Raw genomic sequence first — 22,323 nt, forward strand, 5'->3', positions numbered from 1 at the left:
ACTCCAAAATTCATTGTATTCTGTCCTTCATCCTCCTACCCTTCAACCAGCTTTCATAAAAAAAAGTCATTTTTGCATAATCCTACTGACAGACAGAGGGATCACATGACCTACCTGTCTGAGAATCTGCAGTACATGTACAGCTGTGCTCATAAATTTACATACCCTACCAGGAATTTGTGATTCTTTGGCCATTTTTCAGAGAATATGAATGATAACACAAATACTTTTCTTTCACTCATTTCGTTAACGATAATAACCTTGGTCATGAGATAACTTTTGTTTTGATTTGGTGCTATATACAGTCTACTCTCGTTATACCGCCAACTTCCGTTCACGGCCAAATTGGCGGTATAGCGAAAATGGCGTTACAACGGGTTGCGTCCATAATGTGCATGTTTTTACTATATGATGTCTATGCTGCCTCCGTTAACCCGTTCTAATTGCGTTTCTAAATAAATCTTGATTCTGTTATGTTGTAAGGGATCATTTAAAGTGGGGAAACATTTTAAGCATTATTATACCGTGTCGGGAAATGACACCCCATCATCTTGAGGCTTTGGCTTAATCCCACGTCCTCTTCCCGACATCCTGACCTACTGAGTGTTCTGCGATAAATGAACGGTGGCCGTTCCGTAGACCTACTCGTAGCTTGTCGCGATCAGCGTCTGGTGCGTTTGTTTCAGTGCATTGTTAAAATTTATGTGTACTCGATGGCAATCACGCTGGCGGTATAACGGTCGGGAAATCAATGGTATAAGCGTTGTTTGTGCATGGAACTGGGCTGGCGGATGGCAATAGGTGGAAATGGCAGTAGCTAATGGAATAATGCATTGGGGATTTTTGTGCAATGGTTTTGGTCGGCGGTGAGCGAAAATGGCGGTATAACGGCGGGCGGTTTAACGAGAGTAGACTGTAATAATAAAATTAACCAAGGATTTACAGACACAAAGAAGAAAAGACAAATAATAATAGCTTAAAATATAGATATCTAAGATTTAACGAGAGTAGACTGTAAATAAAATTTGATTTGATTTTGATTTGATTTGATTTACTGTATAAAATGTACCTTCAAAGCAACCAAAAAGTGTATGTCAGAGTTTACCTGGCATCATGTTTCCCACCAGGCCTCAAACAGAATATTTTCACTGCATACGGTACACAGATGCATCCCTGAGGTAAACAGCCAGTGGATTCACCCAGAAGGAGACAGACTTGGCAGCTTCGTTATAATTAAGTTTCTTAAATGACAACAACACCTGTAACCTTTCTGCTTTTTCATCACCGTGAAGCAGCAAAAAACATCTGTGGCCAACTCGCCTCGACAACCACACAACCCTGAGGCTAGAACACACTGAGATTTGTCAGTAGAAAACAGAAACTAATTGGCTGTTAACAATATGAAGAAGGAAACGCTCCCTCTATATCGACGGAGAGGCGATAAAAGGATCCATTCTGACATATTCGGCTGTTATTCCAGAATTTACAGCTATACTCTGAAACTGACAGAGCTCCAGACAAGTTGAATAGAAGTATCGCAGGAGGTAAATGAACTTTGATTCTCTCTTGTTTCTTGCCTTTTGTCGTGAATTTCCAACAATGGGCGGTAATACAAGCTGAATTTCCGGCACTCTGTCAAACTGCGGCTCAGTACACAATTTAACTGTCACATGTATTTCTCTCACCTCCTGATGAACAATGTGACAAACAGAGCCAAAGCACAGACTGCAGCAGCAACAGTCTCCCTCATCAGTCCTCATACAGTCGCTTCACCAGGGTTTTTGTCATTGGTATGCTTGTCAGGAGACTGGTTTATTTTATACCCAGGACCAGGAATTATAGGTGTTCCTTTTTAATGCTTTGCTACCAGCTGTGAATCTCTGCTGCAGCTCAGGATCTGATAAATTAGGTGGTGTGTGGAAAACAGACGCCTTTCACAGACTGAGTCCAGGCATCCATTTGTTTAAAATTGCTGCTATCAAAAAGTCATGCATTTCTATCTCAGGGCAATTCTTTTTTTTTTTTTTTTTTTTTTTTTTTTACAATTATATGGATTTTGTTTGGATTTTTAAAAAGGTATTTTCAGGGAAATAGTTGAACACTTTAGGAAATTGTCTCACTTTTTTTTTTTTGTTTCTGAAATGAGAAAACAACCCACAAGCATGTAGATGAAGTCAGGAGGAGGTGGTGGTTAACCTAGAACAGCATGAAGACTGGAAGTGAAACAGCTTGTGGGCTGTTTGTGTTTATGCTTGAAACAGAAAAAAAAGAAAAAACAAATCTTTTTACATATCTTCTGTTGATAGTTTTTTAATACCCACACTTAAGCCTAGTGGAGTAATGTGGATATCTTTCTAAACGCATATTTATCCCCCTCCGTTTACAAAAATAATTCTGTCCACATTTCCTGCAGTTTACAAAATATTTCCACTTTTACACAGGAGAGAATAAAAACAACCGCAAATGCTCAAACACAACATGAAGTAATCTTGTACACAGCAGATGAACAGACTTTTGCTTGTGGTTGGATTTGAGCAGCAAAGCCAATAGCTGCAGAAAAAATGTAAATTAACTCGAAGTCCATATATGTGTCATCACTAGTCGCTTTTCCATTGACCCTCAAATTGTGCAAATATAACTTACACATTAAAATTTACCTAATGGAAAAACTACAATTTTGACAGAAGTCTCATTTTTTGATAAAAGGTTTTGCGCCGGCAAGAGGATGTTTTTCGGGCGTAGTGCAAATGGTATATCACACAGAACTGCAATGGAAAGACCTTTTTTCACAACTAGAGTCAGGTGAATTAAAAAAACAAATGTTGACGTACGTTACAACAAGCGAAGAAGAAGAAGAAGAAGAAGAAGAAGAAGAAACATGTTGTGATATGTGTGGACACACCAGGAAACCCAATCATTTTTTAATTTAGTATGAGATAGAGGGGTAATATATAATAATAATGAATATATCTGTAAATCAACACCATATTTATGTTCGTCACCATGTTTACGGAATGACGTCTTGTGCCATCTTGTGATAATAAATAAAAAAATCATCGCATTTGTGATTTAATGGAAAAACTGACATTATGCACTTCTGTTTTTTCGACATTTAGTAAATATCATTAAAGTTTTGCGCCAATGTCCAATGGAAAAGCGACTATCGTTTCAGGTAGATCATTTTATTACCCTGACCCTGAAGTGGAGGCAAGGGTTATTGTTTTTGGTTCGGTTTGTTTGTTTGTTAACACTCTAGCAACAAAACTATTGGTTGAATTCATACCATATTAGTCGATTGCCAGTGACCCAGAATAGGTCTCATTACATTATGGGAACAGTAGGTCAAAGTTAAATTTTTTTTTTATGAATTTTTAAAATCTTTTTTTTTCTCCTCCATTTACTTATAATGGGTGCAATTTCAAATGTCTGCAGCAGCAAAACTATTTATTGAATTAATACCAGTTTGGGTTTATAGATTGCCAGTGACCCAGAATAGATGTGGTGACATTTTGTGAAAAGTAGGTTAAAGTTCCAATTTTTAATGCATTTTTTACATCTTTTTTTCTTCAGTTTAAATGGGCAAAATTTCACAAACCTATAAAAACATGAGTTTTGTTTGAATTTATTTCAAACTTGGCACATACATAGAGACAGCTGATATACTGACATCACCACACGTATAGACATGATGACATCAGCTGGATCAATATTCTTTCATTGTGTGTATTCCTCTGATTTCTGGTCTAAAATTGAAACTATCTCATATCTAAATGTAATGAAAATATAGCTATAACATCTCAGAATGTACCGACATATTTTGAACATGATATACATAATGTTGAATTTATTGTTAATTTGATCATTTTATTTAGAAAATTTAACATACACAAAAGTAAATATGCCAAAACACGCCTAAATTTTAGAGTCTTCATGATTGAATTTTAAAAATATTTTAAATCACTGGATTTTATCTTTAACAAGAAAAGCACAAGCACTCTGACAATTTATAAAGAAATATTAAAATGGACTGAATATACTCTCTGATGTATTTATTTTCTTAGATATCTATATTTTAAGCTATTATTATTTGTCTTTTCTTCTTTGTGTCTGTAAATCCTTGGTTAATTTTATTATTACAGTCTACTCTCGTTAAACCGCCCACCTTCATACCGCCATTTTCGCTCACCGCCGACCAAAACTATTGCACAAAAATCCCCACTGCATTATTCCATTAGCTACCGCCATTTCCGCCTATCTCCATCCGCCAGCCCAGTTCCATGCACAAACAACACTTATACCATTGATTTCCCGACCGTTATACCGCCAGCGTGATTGCCATCGAGTACACAGAAATTTTAACAATGCACTGAAAAAAATGCACCAGACGCTGATCGCGACAAGCTATGAGTAGGTCTACGGAACGGCCACCGTTCATTTATCGCAGAACACTCAGTAGGTCAGGATGTCGGGAAGAGGACGTGGGATTAAGCCAAAGCCTCAAGATGATGGGGTGTCATTTCCCGACACGGTATAATAATGCTTAAAATGTTTCCCCACTTTAAATGATCCCTTACAACATAACAGAATCAAGATTTATTTAGAAACGCAATTAGAACGGGTTAACGGAGGCAGCATAGACATCATATAGTAAAGACATGCACATTATGGACGCAACCCGTTGTAACGCCATTTTCGCTATACCGCCAATTTGGCTGTGAACGGAAGTTGGCGGTATAACGAGAGTAGACTGTATATTATTTTATCCTTGTTAATTTTATTTGTTTGGATGATTTTTCCTTTTGACATCTTGATGTTTGTTCAAAATTTCTTGATGTTTTGTATACATTTTCAATAAAGTTGAAAAAAAAAAAAAATCACCCAGATTGATGCCAAAATAAGATACAATACATGCGAGGGGCAGGGTTTGTTGTGCCTGGCAGCACTTGTTTATTTTTTTTTAAACCTTTTTTTAACCAGGTAAATTAGTTGAGAACTGATTTTCATTTTCAGTAACAACCTGGACATATAGAGACAAACAACCAATCACTCTCACAATTATGGGCTTATTTAGATTAACCAATTAGTGCATGTCTTTGGATGGCGGAAGGAAGCCGGAGTACCCAGAGAAAACCCACGCAAACATGGAGAGAACATGCAAACTCCCCACAGAAAGGTTCCTGGTGTTGGAATCGACATCATTGACATCAAATTGAAGCGACAGCGCACTGCACCACTGTGTCGCCTGAAACTCAAGTTGTATTAGATATTTAAAATGATCAAATGCATGATTGAATGTGTGTGTTCCAAATAAAAAATGCATGATACTTCACTACATTGCCTACTGAGACATTGCGCCACGATTTGAATTAAATTAAAAGTTAATCATAAGTTTACATCAACACTCATCCGACACAGATGTTCCACATGACATATTTAACTGACGGCGTTGAGGTGATGATGGTTCATGTTGCTGAATGCCTGATGCCTCGACTCATCTTCAACACGGTGCCTCCCATCATGATATAATACAACAGTTGCCTAAATCTTGGCTCTATTTTACTGACCTACAGTGCTGTTTGGACATGGATAAGAGGCCAGAACACATGTTCATTGCTCAGCGTTAAAGGTGGAATGAACAGGCTGCATCACCTTTTTCTACAGCTCATTCAACACTGGAATGTTCCACCTTTTGTCACCTTTTCATTTTGTTTTAAAGGTTACAGATGCAGAAGGAGGGCCACCATTGTTCTGCCTTTCAGCCTGCAGTGTAGGTAGTCACAGAGTTAAATCCTGGCTGTGAAACAGAGAATTAGCATCGATGAAGACGGGTGTAACCCTGTGTAACCAGTGACTAAAAATGTCTTAAAGGGGTCATATTTTGCTGAACCCACTTTTATTAGTCTATGGTTCACTTATTTGTGCATTTGGACCCTAATGGTTCAAAAAGTTTGAATTTGAACCCTCCAGGTGCTGCAAAGCTATCTTTATATTCATTCCAGCAAAAATCGAGTGGATTTCTACAACCTGTTTCAGTTCCTGCTTAATTTGTTACGTTTTTTAACTAGTTACATCACGAAAATTTGCACATATAAGGTCAAGATTTGCGACGAACATTTCTCCGAGTACGACATAATTTTTTGTCAGCAGCAGCGGTTGTAGTCAGCTGTGGCCTAGATGGCTTGAGAATTGGCTCGTGACCAAAGGGTCGCCGGTTCAACTCCCTGGACTGGCAGAGAGTTGTTGGCTGATGTGCCCTTGAGCAAGGGACTTAAGCCCCTCATTTGCTCCCTGGGTGCCTGACATGGCATGTCCAGTTGCTCCTAGTGTGTGATGCATGATCTAGTGATGGATTAAAGGCAGAAGAAAAATTTTGGTGTGTGGTGCATGTTTACATGTGTGACAAACTACTACTGACAAAAAAAAAAGATTCTGTACTGAAACTAGGAAAACACTTGGAGAGCGCAGACCTCCGCCAAGGCAGATCAGTACAACCCCCGCCCCCCCCCCCCCCCCCCCAATCACCACCAAAATTTTATCATTTGTTCCTTGTGCCAGTATCAAGATTTCCTGAAAATTTCATCCAAATCTGTCTGTAACTTTTTGAGTTATCTTGCTAACAGAAAAACAGACAGACAGACAAACAAACCCCAATGAAAACATAACCTCTGCCGTTACACTTGGCGGAGGTAAATATGTTCAAACTTTGAGCCGATCACCTAAAATGTTCAGTTGTTGGTTGTGTTAACGAACACAAGTGGCTGAACGGGACAGAAAGCACAGTCACGGTGAAGTGGCTCATTTGCATTTAAAGGGCCAGCGCTCAAAGTGACCTTTCTGGTGTCATTACTCAGAAATAGGTTTGAAGATGGACCTGTGGAGCTGAATTAATGAAGAATTCAGACCCAAACATAGCATTTACAGTTTCTGCAGACCACAGGGAAACGTTTTAAAATACATAATTCCATTTAAAAAAGCTAAATATCATTCCTTTAAGCAACAGGAACCGACTACACTGGTGTACATGAAAATGTTTGCGGATTTATGAGAGGATTTTTTTTTTCACCCTAAAGAGATGGAGCTTAACTTTCACTGTTTGAAATCAACCCCTGCTCTGAGCATCCCTCACTATGACTCAATCTAACACCCTCTTGTCAGTTCTCAAATTGTAGTTCCTCAGGTCCTTGTTCTTCCTACCAGAGATGTGAGAAGATGAGTCAAGGCATTAGGCATTTAACAACATGATCATCACCACATGACATCAGTTAAACATGACGTGTGGAACATCTGTGTCGGATGAGTGTTGATGTAAATTTATGATTAACTTTTAATTCAATTCACATCATGGCATAATGTGTCAGAAGGTGATGGAGGGGTGTCATGCATGTTTTATTTGGAACACACATGTTCAATCATGCATTTGATCATTTTAAATAACTAATACAACTTCAGACTGAAGTAAGCTTTCATTTTTAAAGTCCTGCTCCTGCTGTGGTTTGTTTAACATGATATATACACTACCAGTGAAAAGTTTGGACTCACCTGGTTTTTCTTTAATTTTATGACTATTTACATTGTAGAGTGTCACTGAGGGCATTACAACTATGAATGAACACATTATACATAATTATGTAGTTAAAAAAAAGTGTGACATAACGTAAAGCATGTTTTATAGTTTAGATTCTTCAAAATAGCCACATTTTGCTTTTATTAGGCATTCTCTCGATGAGCTTCATGAGGTAGGCACCTGAAATGTTTTCCAAAAGTCTTGAAGGAGTTTCCAGTGATGCTAAGCACTTGTTGGCCATCTGTGGTCCATCTCCCATTTAAATGAGAAGGTGAATCCAAACTTTTGACTGGTAGTGTATGTATAAATATGAATATATATACAGGGTGTCCCAGAAAAAATGCATACACACTTTACAAAATTATGAAGTAGGTGTTTATTAAAATTCATTTTATTTTCAGAATGTAATAGAATTTACAAACATCATTTTCTTGTTTTGTCTGTTCCACTTGCTCTCAAACTGACATCCGTTCTGGTCCAGACTCTGCTGACAACACCAACCAATGGAATCACACACATCACCAAACAATTCCCTTGGTATTTGCGTGCATTCATGTTCAATGGCTGCTCTCAATTCATTGACTATTGCAGGTCTCATAGTGTAGAATTCGTTTTTTAGTTTTAGGTGTCCCCATTAAAAAAAGTCTAGTGGTGTGAGGTCTCGTGAACACAGAGGGTATTCAGTGAAACCCCTCCGTCCAATCCACCTGTTTGGCAAGTTCACCAGACCTCACACCACTAGACTTTTTTTTATGTGGATACCTAAAAGACAAAGTCTACACTATGAGACCTGCAACAGTCACTGAATTGAGAGCAGCCGTTGAACGTGAATGCACACAAATACCAAGGGAATTGTTTCCTGATGTGTGCGATTCCATTGCTTGGTGTTGTCAGCAGAGTCTGGACCAGATTGGACGTCAGTTTGAGAACAGGCGGAACAGACAAAATAATAAAATGATGTTTGTAAATTCTATTACATTTTGAAAATTAAATGAATTTTAATAAACATCTACTTTACAATTATTTAAAGTGTGTATACATTTTTTTGGGACACCCTGTAAAAAAAAAAAATCTATATCTATCTATCTATCTATCTATCTATCTATCTATCTATCTATCTATCTATCTATCTATCTATATATATATATATATATATATATATATATATATATATATGCATCTGTGCTTTTTTTTTTTTTGTTTTTTTTTTTGCATATTATGGGTCTGACTGCTGAACAGATTTCTGCAAGACATCTGCAAAACCAGCTTCACTGGCCAGTCGCCTTCGTCCTTGATTCTCAGTCCTTGGGGTGCATTTCAAAGAACTGAGACATCCTTCAAATGATGCACTGACATTGTTTTCTAGGTAACAATCAAGCATCGAGGAGTTACGGAGCCGAGGAGGTGAAGAATAAGGACCTGAGTAAAAGATTCTGACATGAAACCCAAACAAAAACCTCCTGCTAATCCAGACGTATCACCACTTTTTTGAGAGGAAGAAAAATACAATAAATAAGTCATTGAGAGCAGGTAATGCACAAAGTATTGCACTGATGACTAAGATAATAAATATAATAGAAAATCAAGCTAGATCCCCTCAGGCCACACTAGACTGGCAGCCCAGTCTGTCAAAACAAACCCTGTCTCACTTCATTTCACTTCAGCCAGCCTGTCTTTCTTTATTGCTCAATTGAATAGAAAAGGTGGGTAGTGCACAAATCAGTAGCAAAGAATTATAACCTTCACAACCTACTGATGCTGATCTCCCATACAAAACCCCCCCAGGATGAAGCCTGATATTGCCAAAAGCACCACAGCTAACGCATACATTATATGTCACATTAGATATCATTATAATGTAAAGCCTCTGATTGTGGATGTGCAACCACACACCATGGCAACATCACACTGGCTTTATTTGATTCAGTGTAAACAGCCAAAACCAGAATAATGAGGGGTCCTCGTAATGGGAATATAGCAGGATCTCTGTTATGAAAAGATCTACAGGGATGTGAGAGGCATTAACTGTTCACAGAGGGATCACACTTGAGGATAATCTTCCCTAACGGCCATTCATTATTCAGCAAGAAAAGTCATTAAACTAAAGAAACAGTGAAAATTTAAGAAAACAAAGCTTAAGGCAAACAATGAAACCGTCCATACCTCAGTGGAAGGCCAGAGGAAACTGCTCTACATAGCTAAAGGGACGCAGGAGAGTTATATAACAATTCCTCCAGCAGTATTGGCAGATGTAAGTGTGTGTGTTTTTTCTGACGCAGACTTACACTATTAATATTATTAATGTTGTGTCGATAAGATAAGAGTCGATAAGAGTCTCTGTAAAACAAGAAGCACAGTTTACATAACAGGAGTGGGAATTAACCCATAAAGACCCAGTGTGACTTCTGTGTCAGTTTCCAAATTAATTTTTCTCTCTATTTAACCTTTCTTAAGTGATTTATCAACATTTATTATAATATTATCCTCTGTATTTTGAGGATTTTCAGTCAAAATCAAGTTCATTCATTCATTATCTAAGGTTTAAGGTTTAAGTTTATTCAGTCGTCTTCCATAACACAGAACATACAATACAGTGAGGTTGATTTTAAGTCAAACGACTGAATTCTGTTCAGACTGAACAGGCTCAGGCAGAAGCTAAATGCTTATATACGCCTCACCTACATTCAAATCAAAATCAGTTTTAGGATACCAATCAATACATCTAAAATCATTCTTGCTTGTATGCCTCGAAAAGATCTTTACAAACCAATGTTTTGAAAACCATTAATGAATTACACATCTTTAAATGTATATTTATGTCATTCCATAATTTACATAATAACAAAAATACATCTTTTTATACATTTAATGGCTTTCTGTACCGTAAACCTATAAACACCTCTAAAATCATACCTGCTTTCCCATATCAGAAAGAACTTTTGAACAGAGTCTGGGAGTAACCTTTGTGTGGCTTGTTTTTTTTTTTTTTTTTTTTTTTTTTTTTACCTCTGCCAAGTGTAAAGGCGGAGGTTATGTTTTCATTAGGGTTTGTCTGTCTGTCTGTCTGTCTGTCTGTCTGTTAGCAAGATAACTCAAAAAGTTATGGATGGATTTTCATGAAATTTTCAAGAAATGTTGATACTGGCACAAGGAACAAGTGATTACATTTTGGTGGTGATCGGGGGGGGTTGTTGATCTGCCTTAGTGGAGGTCTACGCTCTCTGAGTGCTTTTCTAGTTTTGTAATAAAACAAGTCATTGAATTTCATAACATGGGAATTTAGAAACAGTGGAGTTGTGTTTGAACCCGCTTTATCCTCACTAGGGTCACAGGGATCACTTGGAGCCTATCCCAGCTACTTATGGGCAAAGGCGGAGTATACCCTTGACATGTCGCCAGTTCATCGCAGGGCTGACATATAGAGACAAACAATCACTCTCATATTCACACCAATGGGCAATTTAGATTAACCAATTAACCTATCAGTGCATGTCTTTGGATGGTGGGAGGAAGGTGGAGTACCCGGAGAGAACCCATGCAGACACGGGAGAACATGCAAACTCCACACAGAAAGGTGGGGGTCGAGCCCAGGACCTTCTTGCTGTGAGCCAGGAATGCTATCCACTGCATCACCGTGTCACCCAAAACCAAGTATTTACTTATATTTAATTCACTGATCATGTAAACATTCTTAAAAGCTCAGATTAAAGTTGAGGGTTATTATATGAAAAACAGAAAAAAACTGAAGACAAACTGCAAATATATCATTAACTGAACATAAAATAAGTGTCTCCATATATTTAGCTTTTCTTAAGTGATTTATCAGCATTTATTATGAAATCATCTTCTGTTTTTTGTGCTTTTTCAGTCAACATCATGTATTTTCCTATATTTAATTTGCTGATCATGTAGATGTTCATGATTAAAGTTGAAGGTCATTACTTAAAAAACAGAAAAAATGACTTTTTCAGCAAAATACAACAGTAGCTGAACATAAGTGTCTACATTCACTGTCATTGATCCAACTCCATGGGTTTTACTGGTGAATCAATGTTGTGGAAGATGATAGGGTTTCCATGGTAACTACAGAGCCTCTGAACGTCCAAATGGGTCATATCTGATGACCGTGAAAAGATGACAAACTGTATTTAACACCAGTTATTTACATGTATTGATAGGATTAGTGGATCAACACGTATTAAACAGTTTTCATCAGTAGATGCTTTTGGTCAGTGATGGATGTTTGAATCTTTACCTCCAGGAGGTATTGTGATCACTTTGCTTTGTGTGTTTGCGTGCGTGCTTGCGTGTTTGTTTGTTTGTTTGTTTGTTAGCAAGATAACTCAAAAAGTTATGGACGGATTTTCAGGAAATGTTGATACTGGCACAAGGAAGAAATGATGAAATTTTGGTGATGATCGGGGGGGGGGGCAGACCTGTCTTGGCGGAGGTCTGTGCTCTCCAAGTGCTTTTCTTGTTATTAATGTAATGCATTTCTATTCAGCATACATGGATCACAGGTAAACTGTCATCATTCTGATTTCACCTGAACAAATTCACCAGACAGTTCTTCTTTTTTTTTTCTCTCTCAAACTCATGCCGCTTTCCTGCGTCTGTCATTCTCACGCTAACCTGTGGTAAAGATTAGCGGATTATGTCTGGCGCCTTCATCTTTGCGCCTCCCGATCATCTAGCCCTTCAGCACTTTGGTCGACATGACAGACCGAAACAATAAGTCACCTCTGCAAATAAGACACAAAAGTAGGCCAAGCTGTCTCTTACACCCACATACCCATGAATGCACAAATGCAAATGCATGCGAAAATGCACGTGTACGCTGTCGTAAGGGCGGCTAAAGCAACAAAACCACTTAAACACACTCATAATCCACCCTACGCCCTGCCTGGCAGACACAAAAAAGTGTCACAGTCTTTCTGCAGTGTGGACTACAAAACCACAAGGGACGACACAATAAAAAGCCACATTTTTATATATCGCCCAGAGGAGAAGGTGGTCCTCCTGTTTTGTGTCCAACCTCCTATGCCTCTCCCATCAATTAATCAGTAGATGTATTTTTAAAACAAGTTGTGCTAGAACTTGATGGACTGTTTAAAAATGCATCGAGCACCAGAGCAGAGCAGCTGTGCCAAGCTTAGCTGAGGAAGGTTTGTGGTGGCAGCAAAAAAAAAAAGGAAAAAAAAAAAAAGAAAAGAAAGGAAACAGCAGCAGCTACAAACGAGGGGGAACTGCAGAAAAGGAGACAGACACAAAGGTGAAACAGGGAGAGAAACTGAGGAGGAGGCGATGAAATTAAAACTAAGCAAAAGCACAACAGGAGGAAGGTAGAGATGGAAGAAGATGAGGTGGAGATGTGGTAAAATATGCAGGAAAATAGATGGAGAAGGAGCAGAGAAAAGGGAAGGAAAAGACCCTTGAGTGTATTCAAGTGTGTGTGAACATAAGAGAGTGGCAGGGTATTTTTGGGAAGCTATTTTTGGAGTTATCCTTGGGGTGAACAGAGGAGAAAATGGTTGGATGCATTTTGAACCTCCCAGCAGAAATATATGTAAGGTGTGGTCGCTGAAGAATTGACCCGCAGCCCTTTATCTGTCCATTCTAATGCAAATGTGTTTCTTATGGTAACACTCCAGTAACTCCAGGATAAGAACAAAACCTTCATCCTATGAGTCAGCTAAGCGCTTTGAAGTTCTGCCTTCTCACCAGATATCCCCCCCTTCCTCTTCAAAAATGGCAAAAATCCAGCCGTTGGGTTTTGTGTTTGAGGAAGGTATTGGCACACCGTTGGCAGACTGTGCAAGTATTTGAAAGGAGCGAATTCCCCGGTTAGATCAGATCTCCCTGTAACATAGCGCTCAGGTTTCTTCCATCTGTTTCTCTGCTAAAGATGGGCTTCTAATGCAGCACTCCAGGTGCACTGTGGGCTGTGTGCACAAGTGTAAATACACACACATATACAATGCACGCTGGCACCCACTCACATATGCAGACACAACACAAAGGCTGGCAGAATCACTCATATAAACACTCATACTCATAAACACCAGCAGCTCTGTGTTATTGTCCAGACAGTGATCAACAGTACAGACCCAGAGCTACGACTACATGATTAGCAGCACTGTTTAAGTAATGAGCATATTTTTTAATTTTTAATTTAATTTTAATTAAATTTATTAATATTTTTTATTTAATCTTTCTTTTGAATCTAACTTATTCTTAGCTATTTACACTCTCCATTTATTTATTTATTGATTGTTGATGTGGTATGACTGTTTTTGTGGAGCAGTGACCGCATTTTGTATTTTGAATTTCCCCTTGAGGATTAAAAAAGTAAATCTATGTCTGTCTGTCTGTCTGTCTGTCTGTCTGTCTGTCTGTCTGTCTGTCTGTCTGTCTGTCTGTCTGTCTATCTATCTATCTATCTATCTATCTATCTATCTATCTATCTATCTATCTATCTATCTATCTATCTATCTATCTATCTATCTGTGTCTGTCTGTCTGTCTGTCTGTCTGTCTTTAGTTGCAGAAAAAATTATTAGACCATCAAAAGTAATCAAAAACAATCGTTATGCAATCAAGTAACTAATATCAACTAGTAATCAACTAACTCCTGTGTGTATCATGTGACTAAAACAGACAGAAAAGAAAACATGGAATGCCTAAAAGCACTGTTATTGTCAGTACAATACCACAGATATTGATGTAAGAACTGAAGTGATTTAGGTTATTATCAAGAAAATCATGGAAAATGGATAGATATCAGCTCTGAAATTAAACTCTTCTGAGCTATATTTGTTGTTATCATTATATTTGTCCAAACAAATGGACCTTTACTTGTACCAGACATTAAAATGAACAAGAAACTGAAGAAACCAAGGGTGGTCTAATAATTCTAATAATCTGTTTCGTCTTCTGGCTTCAAAGGGAAAAAATGTCAAGAACTGAAATGCACAAGTTGACTTTCAGCCCCTGTGCAAAAGTTTTACACCACAAGTAGGCTTGTTTATTTTACCAACAGTATCATGATATATTATGATGCACATATTTGTTTTATCTTCTGGTTGAAGAAGAAGCAATGAAGCCGTTTCTGTGTTTGTTGCTGCCGTGACAGCACTGTGGTGGGGTGGAATTCCTAAAAGGCCTGAGTGACAGTTTGGTTTGGGTTTGGTATGTAAACAAACAGACTGCATGTTCACCATGAGGGGAGGGATTCAGGCACATAATCATGGAAAGACTTATTCCCAATCCCAATTCACCCCTTGGCCCTCCCCCTTACCCCTACCTGTTGGCCCTTGCACTTGGCACTACCCCTTGAAACAGAGCTGCAAGGGTTAGGGGTTGAAACATTCCTCTATGAAATGGGACAACCCTTCCAGACCTGTTATGTCATTAGCAGTCATCGATGCCGCTATTAACAGATGCAAAAGCTTTGTTTCCGAAAGTATTCACCATGCTGTCAGTAGCTGTAACCATCTCTGTTCCATGGGCTTTGGTCATCTTTTTGTGGCTATCAACTCTAAATTGTAGAAATGTGATCTATAACACACTGAAACAGCATTAAACAGTCGACCAGATGATTAGGTTTTTTATTAAGAAAATGCCTACATTTGTGTGTTTCTTTCATCACACTGCTGCATTTTTTGGCTGTGTTTACCTCCATCTTGCCAATGATTTGAACAGAATTATGGGAAATTTCTCCTACCCCTCCATTCTTCTCCATTCTACCCCTCCTCCCATATCTTTCTAAGACCATCAAAAAAGGGTGGTTTTCAAACAGGTCACAGAATTCTTCTTCAAAAATAACCTCCTTGACATCAACCAATCTGGCTTCAAAATCGGCCACTCCACTGAAACGGTTCTGCTGTCTGTGACAGAAGCCCTGAAAGAGGCTAGAGCAGCAGCCAAGTCCTCAGTACTCATTCTACTCGACTTATCAGCAGCATTTGACACTGTCAATCATGATATCCTGTTATCCATACTCTTGAACATGGGCATCACAGGCCACGCACACTCCTGGTTTCAATCTTACCTCACTGGTCGGTCCTTCAAAGTGTCTTGGCTAGGGCACACATCTGCAGTTCACCCCCTCACCACGGGGGTCCCCCAAGGCTCTATGTTGGGCCCCCTCCTTTGTGCCATATACACCACCTCATTCGGTCAGATCATCCACTCACACGGCTTCTCATATCACTGCTATGCTGATGATACCCAGCTCTATCTGGCGTTCCCACCTGATGACTCCACAGTCTCAGCGCGAATCTCAGATTGTCTGTCTGACATATCTGCATGGATGAAAGCCCATCACCTTCAGCTGAATCTGTCCAAAACTGAACTGCTGGTCTTCCCAGCTAAGCCAACCATACAGCAGGACATCTCCATCAGTACTGACTCCTTATCTCTGGCTCCTATCAATGTAGCATGTAACTTGGGAGTCACGATTGATAATCAGTTGACCTTCACAGATCACGCTGCCTCTGTCACCCGATCATGTCGTTTCACTCTGTTCAACCTAAGAAAGATCAGGTCATACCTAACCCAACAGGCCACCCAGCTCCTGGTGCAGACTATGGTTATCTCCCACCTTGACTACTGCAATGCTCTTCTAACGGGCCTCCCAGCTTGTGTTGTCAAACCACTACAGATGGCCCAGAATGCAGCAGCGCATCTGGTCTTCAATCAGCCTAAAAGGGCACGTCACCCCGTTACTTACTGAGTTACACTGGCTACCCATAGCTGCCCACATCAAATTCAAATCCTTAATCCTAGCCTACAAAATTCTCAGTGGGTCTGCTCCTACCTATCTAGGTGCACTGATAAAAGCTTATGTTGCCCCACGACCACTCTGCTCATCTGGAGAATGTTGTCTGGTGGTCCCCAGACCTTGTACAAGACAATCCAGGCTCTTTTCATGGGTCGTTCCATGTTGGTGGAATGCTCTACCATGTACTATGAGAATGAGGCATCCCTGCCTATCGTCACGAAGCTCCTGAAGACCCAGCTCTTCCAGGAGCACCTCCTGTCCTAGCACTGTCAGACATTCCATTTTAAATATTTTAATAAAGTTCTTCCCAGGCTTATCACAGATTTTCCCAGGATTATCTCTCAAATGAATAAACATAAACATAAACATAAACATTCGTAGTGTGGTGCTGAAAAATCTCCGTTTCGAGGGCTATACAGTTATCCTCCTTAGCCTTTCCCCTCTGTCTAATTAAGAATCAGGACAACACTACCCCTTCATGTGTATGTGCAAAACGGAGGGGGAGGGGTAAGGGGGAGGGGCTATGGGGTGCATTGGAATTCAGCCTCAAGGTTTCATGATACTTAGGCTATCACTTGGGTTTTACAGATTTGATGAAAAATTGGTGATGAATGTCATACACTGCTTTAAAGAATCAAAAATGCGTCAGTAAAATTCTATTTCCTGTTGGTGTTCAACCAATGACTGAAGATGGCAGAAAACAGTATTTTTTTAGAGGTCTTTATTTTTGATTTTGCACTTTCTTTTGTTCTTGTGTGCTTTTGTACCTTCCTTTTTCCCCTTGCGGTTTTAATAAAGGCTTATCCTATCTTATTTTATCTGCCACATGGATGTATGCTCATTACTAATCCTAATCCTGCTTTAAGAAGCTAGTTAGGATGATCCCTGTGATCAGCAATGACAAGTTAAGCTAACATTTCTATGACTAGTTAGAAATCTTTATCGATTGCAGATCCTTTTTTTTTTTTTTTAATTAATGCCCTGAAATGTGAATACAATCAGAAGTCTTTATGTACAGTACTGTACAGGAAGCACTTTTAGAGTAGTTTCTTTAGCAATTGTCTCTTAGAGTGTATATACTAACCTTTTTGTCAACCTGGTACTAACCCACTTTTGTGTTGTGTGTTGTATGTAAGCTGCTGAATACTTGAATTTCCCCCCGGGGATCAATAAAGTATCTATCTATCTATCTATCTATCTATCTATCTATCTATCTATCTATCTATCTATCTATCTATCTATCTATCTATCTATCTATCTATCTATCTATCTATCTATCTATCTATCCATCCATCCATCCATCCATCCATCCATCCATCCATCCATCCATCCATCCATCCATCCATCCATCCATCCATCCATCCATCCATCCATCCATCCATCCACCGGCGTCCCCTGTTTGAACATGCAAAATGTTGAAAAAAAATGCAAATGTTCTTGCTGGGATTCGAACATCGCAGACTGTAGTGTTACTTATTATCCATCCACATGTACTTTGGGGGGTGTCATTGAATAAACTATGGACGAGTGAGGACATGTAGCTAGTTCATGGTCTTCTCAAAAACTCACACAACGCAGCCATCTCCCTCAAACGTCAGGGCATAGAGCGCAACACAATAATCTGTTTACATTCAGTCACTTCTCCTCATCTTCTATGTTGATTTATTTATTATTATTATCTGCACTTTGCTCTGTTGTCTATTTTCCCTATTACTCAAGGTGTGTTTTTAAATGTTTCTTTACTGTGTATTGCAGTTTCGCTCATCACACCATGTTGAATGACAGTAAAGAATCTTGAATCTTGAAAATAAATATGTATGTCGTGTCATGAAAACTTACTGGAAAGTAGAGTAGTAAAGCTCCAAATAAGATGGCCTCCAGCAGAATAAGTCCTGATGTTCGGATGCTCTGTTTAAAGAGACAAGAGAGAAAAAAAACAGAAACAGAAAACGCACTGATCAATCTATCAGTCAGTCACAAGGTTGAGACGTGTCTGCGTTCAAGGTGCTGAGAAACTACCAGGATTTCAAATGCAACATAGTGATCATCGTGTCAAAATGATGCAACTAATCTCTGCTGTTTTGATATATCACATGACAGAAGGAGGGTAATGGTTTTGCCTTCACATTGCTTCACTGTTTGACATGTTTGTTTAAGTGGTGTGAGGAGTTGTAGCTCCAACTCCTCAAGATTCACAACCAAAGTGCAAATAAAAAACACACACCCTCTGTCAAAGCACATAGATCCAAGGCTGCTGTAAATTTATGTCTATTTTCTAATGTTTTTCCAAACCCGAAATAAAAATATGAGCAGCGGCAGCACCTTCCTAGGTTGAATTTCATTATCCACATTATATCATAGAAGGTTTTTTTTTATGTGTTATATGTAAATTTGAGGGGCTCCAGAGACATCTCTTGTGAAGTAAAGAAATGTGGGAGATTCAGAGGGAAAACACACGTCTATAAATAGCAAAGTCTTAAAAAAAAAAAAAAAAACCTCAACTTAAGCCTGAGGATTGGCTGTAATTATCTTACATGAAGTCTTGTATTTACTTCACTTTTTTCATTAGTGAATTATAAGTCTTTGAGGACGTAATTGTGTATAAACCTGCAAGAAAAAGTAATAAAGGAAAACATAATCACCTGGGCTGCCTTCAGTTTGGAAGGATGTAACATAAATGAACCTCAGTGAATTGTATGAAGTAAATATTGGTGGTTTTAATCATTCTTATAACATTATTACAGTAAAACCTTTAGACCTTTGTTTTTATTAAGATAATTATGAGGGATTTATTGGTAGAAGGTGCAGAGATGGGAAATATTTGGTAAGAGAGAAGAGGAAAAGGTACAAACTGAGAAACAGAGTTGTACAAAATAAAAGCATATAATAATAATAACAATAATAATAATAATAATAATAATAATAATAATAATAGATTTATATAGCACTTTTCTATTTACACATACTCAAAGCATGTACATTGGATATCTTTACCTTCCAAACCACAGAGGACACTTTCAATAGGATGATGGGTGGGTTTACGCCTCAAGATTTCTAATTTCCGATTTTAATGAATACAACTTGACCCACTCACCAAAATAAAATATTGTCATTGTACAAAACATATTTTTTTTCCAGTAAAGGAGCTTCTACTTTTCTTGTTTTAACTCTGTAGGCAGGATGTCACAGAGCCAAGTTTGCATAATTTTTTTCAGTTTTGGAAAAAAACGTCAAAGTTAGGAAGAGGTTACAGTTTGGTTTAAATATTACTCAGTACACTGTGAGTCATTTTATTGCATATTTTTCCATTCTGTATAGTCCTCTTGTCCTCCTGTCAGACCATGATCGTATGTGGATAAAAAACTTGGTAGAGGGGTCAGTCCGTCTCAGTTCACCCAATGAGTTAAACCCCCACCTCCTCTGATTCTGATTAAATTTGGTGCATGTGTAATTCATAGCCAGAAAAGCCAAAATTCACAGTTTTTAAGATGTGGCAATAGACTCTATGCACAACCCCACTACTTCCTGAAATTCAGGTGGATCCTTTATTTCCTGTTTTTCATTATTGGACACACTGATTAATCCAGGTGTGTCTAATTAATTAGTTGTCACAATAAGAAGTAACAGACACACCTGGATTAATCAGTGTGTCCAATAATGAAAGACAGGAAATAAAGGACCCGCCTGAAGTTCAGGAAGTAGTGCGGTTGTGCATAGAGTCAATCTGATTTTTTCACTTTTTCATAAACAAATCTGGGGCAACCTAATTTCAAATTACTGTAACTTAGCAACCACTGGTCCAATTCTAAAAAGCAAGATATTTCTGTAAAGGGTAGACCATACAAAATCTAAATCTAGCATTCGTTTGTACATTTGGGTACTTTTGAGTTGGATGACCTTTTGATTTTTATTTTGACCTTGAAATTTACACTATGGGACACAACTGACCTCTTTGACACCATTATGAAAAATGTAGCCCTATGCGTCAACTACAAAATATAAAAAAAACTGGAGGGGTTTGAAATTTTTGACATTTGAAATTTAGCTGTCACTGCCTTTTTTGCAAAAAAAAAAAAAAAATTGGGAAAAAAGAAATTGCCATATCTCGAAAACTGTTGGTCTGATAAAGTTAAAATTTGAAATTTTGGCTTTCCTGGCCATGAATTCCCTGTCTACCAAATTTAATAAAGAAATGGAGTGGGTGAGGTTTAAAAATGCCATTTTATTAGGTGATCTGAGATGGACTGAGCCAGAAAATAGATATGTGTATGTATATATATTATATTATTATATATTATATTTAGAGTCTGGTTTCGACCAGCTCGATATGTTAAGTGTCATGAGAAAACTTTTGTTATGATTTGGTGCTATATAAATAAAATTTGATTGATTGATTGATTGATATATGAATATCGCATTTTTGGGTTCGTCACATTACTGGCCACTTTATTAGGTACACCTTTCTAAATCAAATCAAATCAAATTTTACTTGTATAGCACCAAATCATAGCAAAACTCATCTCATGACACCTTACATATAGAGCCGGTTGGAACCAGACGCTCAAGCGCTTGGTGTACCTAATAAAGTGGCCAGTGAGTGAATGTGTTTCTGCTGTAGCTGATCTGTTTCGAGGTTCAACAAGTCATGAATTCACAGCTGCTCTTCTGTGCACCTCCATTGTAACCAGGGGTTATTTGAGTTAGTGTTGTCTTTCTATCAGTTTCAAACACTGTCTCCATTCTCTTATAACCTCTGGCTTCAAAACCTGCTCTTTCTCAAACCATTCTCTCTAAGTAAACAGAGCTTAAACATACATCATTTTAACGCCACTGTTTTCTGCCGTTTCTATTAATTGTACTTAGCTTTCATAATCTGACAGTTACATTATTGGTTTTTGTATTTATTACTTTATTTGACAGGGCAGTACTCATTAACCAACATAAACACAAGAAACTGTAAATGAGACAGAGTTATCCAGCAGAGCTAATTTTTTATCTGTTGTTTCTGACCAGATGTTAAAAAGCAGCTTATATAATATCACCAATAATCCAAAACTTTAAGAAAACAGTGGAAGAAAATACCCTAAAATTGCAATACAATTAATAGGTGCCAATCCATACCATATATAACAGCTCTAATAATAAATAATTTAATAAAAATGCAATATTGAAGGCAGGTACAATTATGTTCATTGTTTGCGTTTGGCTACAACTTCCGCTGACGAGTTACAGAATCATAGGTGTTTATTTCCCTGATGGATAGTGAGAGTAAATTCCATTCTTTGGATGATGTTATTAAAAAGTGGATCAGCTAAAAGCACTTCTTATTCTAGATATGTATGTTTGGTTTTGCCTCAGCAGTTTGTCTTGACCACATACACTGATATTTACACTGAAGTGCAGTTTTAACAGATGTACCTAATTAAGTGGCCAGTGAGTGTACATAAAGTGGTGGAATAAGTTTTTGGACACCCCATGCATTTGTGATACATTGCTTTCTGAATCACTCTTAAATCATTAAACTCTGCCAAGTATTGTTGCATTCTCCAAACCCACATGCTCCCTCGAAGGTCAAAACTGGATGTTTCAGCAAGATAATGGAACACATCCAGGGCCTGACATGTTGAAACTGTGAAAAATTTAATTTTGTTATTTTTTTCTTGTTAACAATAAAGGAAAAAGACATGATGCAACACTTACATTTGGAGAAAACCAAATTTTCACTAAAAGATAATGTAAAGTTATTTTATTCAATTTGGCATCCTTTTGTAATAATATATAATAATGGATTGGATTTATATAGCGCCTTTCTAGACACCCAAAGCGCTTTACATTATTGACCCATTATTCATTCGCTCTCACATTCTCCCTCTGGTGGTGGTAAACTACATCTGTAGCCACAGCTGCCCTGGGGCAGACTGACAGAAGCGTGGCTGCCATTTTGCGCCTACGGCCTCTCTGACCACCACCAAACATTC

At 38.2% G+C, this 22,323-nt stretch overlaps 1 protein-coding gene across 1 annotated transcript in view; it reads right to left on the reverse strand.

Moving 5' to 3' along the window:
• LOC115437408 (probable G-protein coupled receptor 158) overlaps window positions 1-22,323 on the reverse strand; it is a 97,258-nt gene that overhangs the window by 55,217 nt on the left and 19,718 nt on the right. The window contains exon 4 of the mRNA XM_030160633.1: window positions 18,185-18,253. Within this exon, the coding sequence (XP_030016493.1) occupies window positions 18,185-18,253 (69 nt within the window). The remainder of the gene's footprint in view (window positions 1-18,184; window positions 18,254-22,323) is intronic.

This window comes from Sphaeramia orbicularis, chromosome 17 (genome assembly GCF_902148855.1).
Source record: "Sphaeramia orbicularis chromosome 17, fSphaOr1.1, whole genome shotgun sequence".
NCBI lineage: Eukaryota > Metazoa > Chordata > Actinopteri > Kurtiformes > Apogonidae > Sphaeramia > Sphaeramia orbicularis.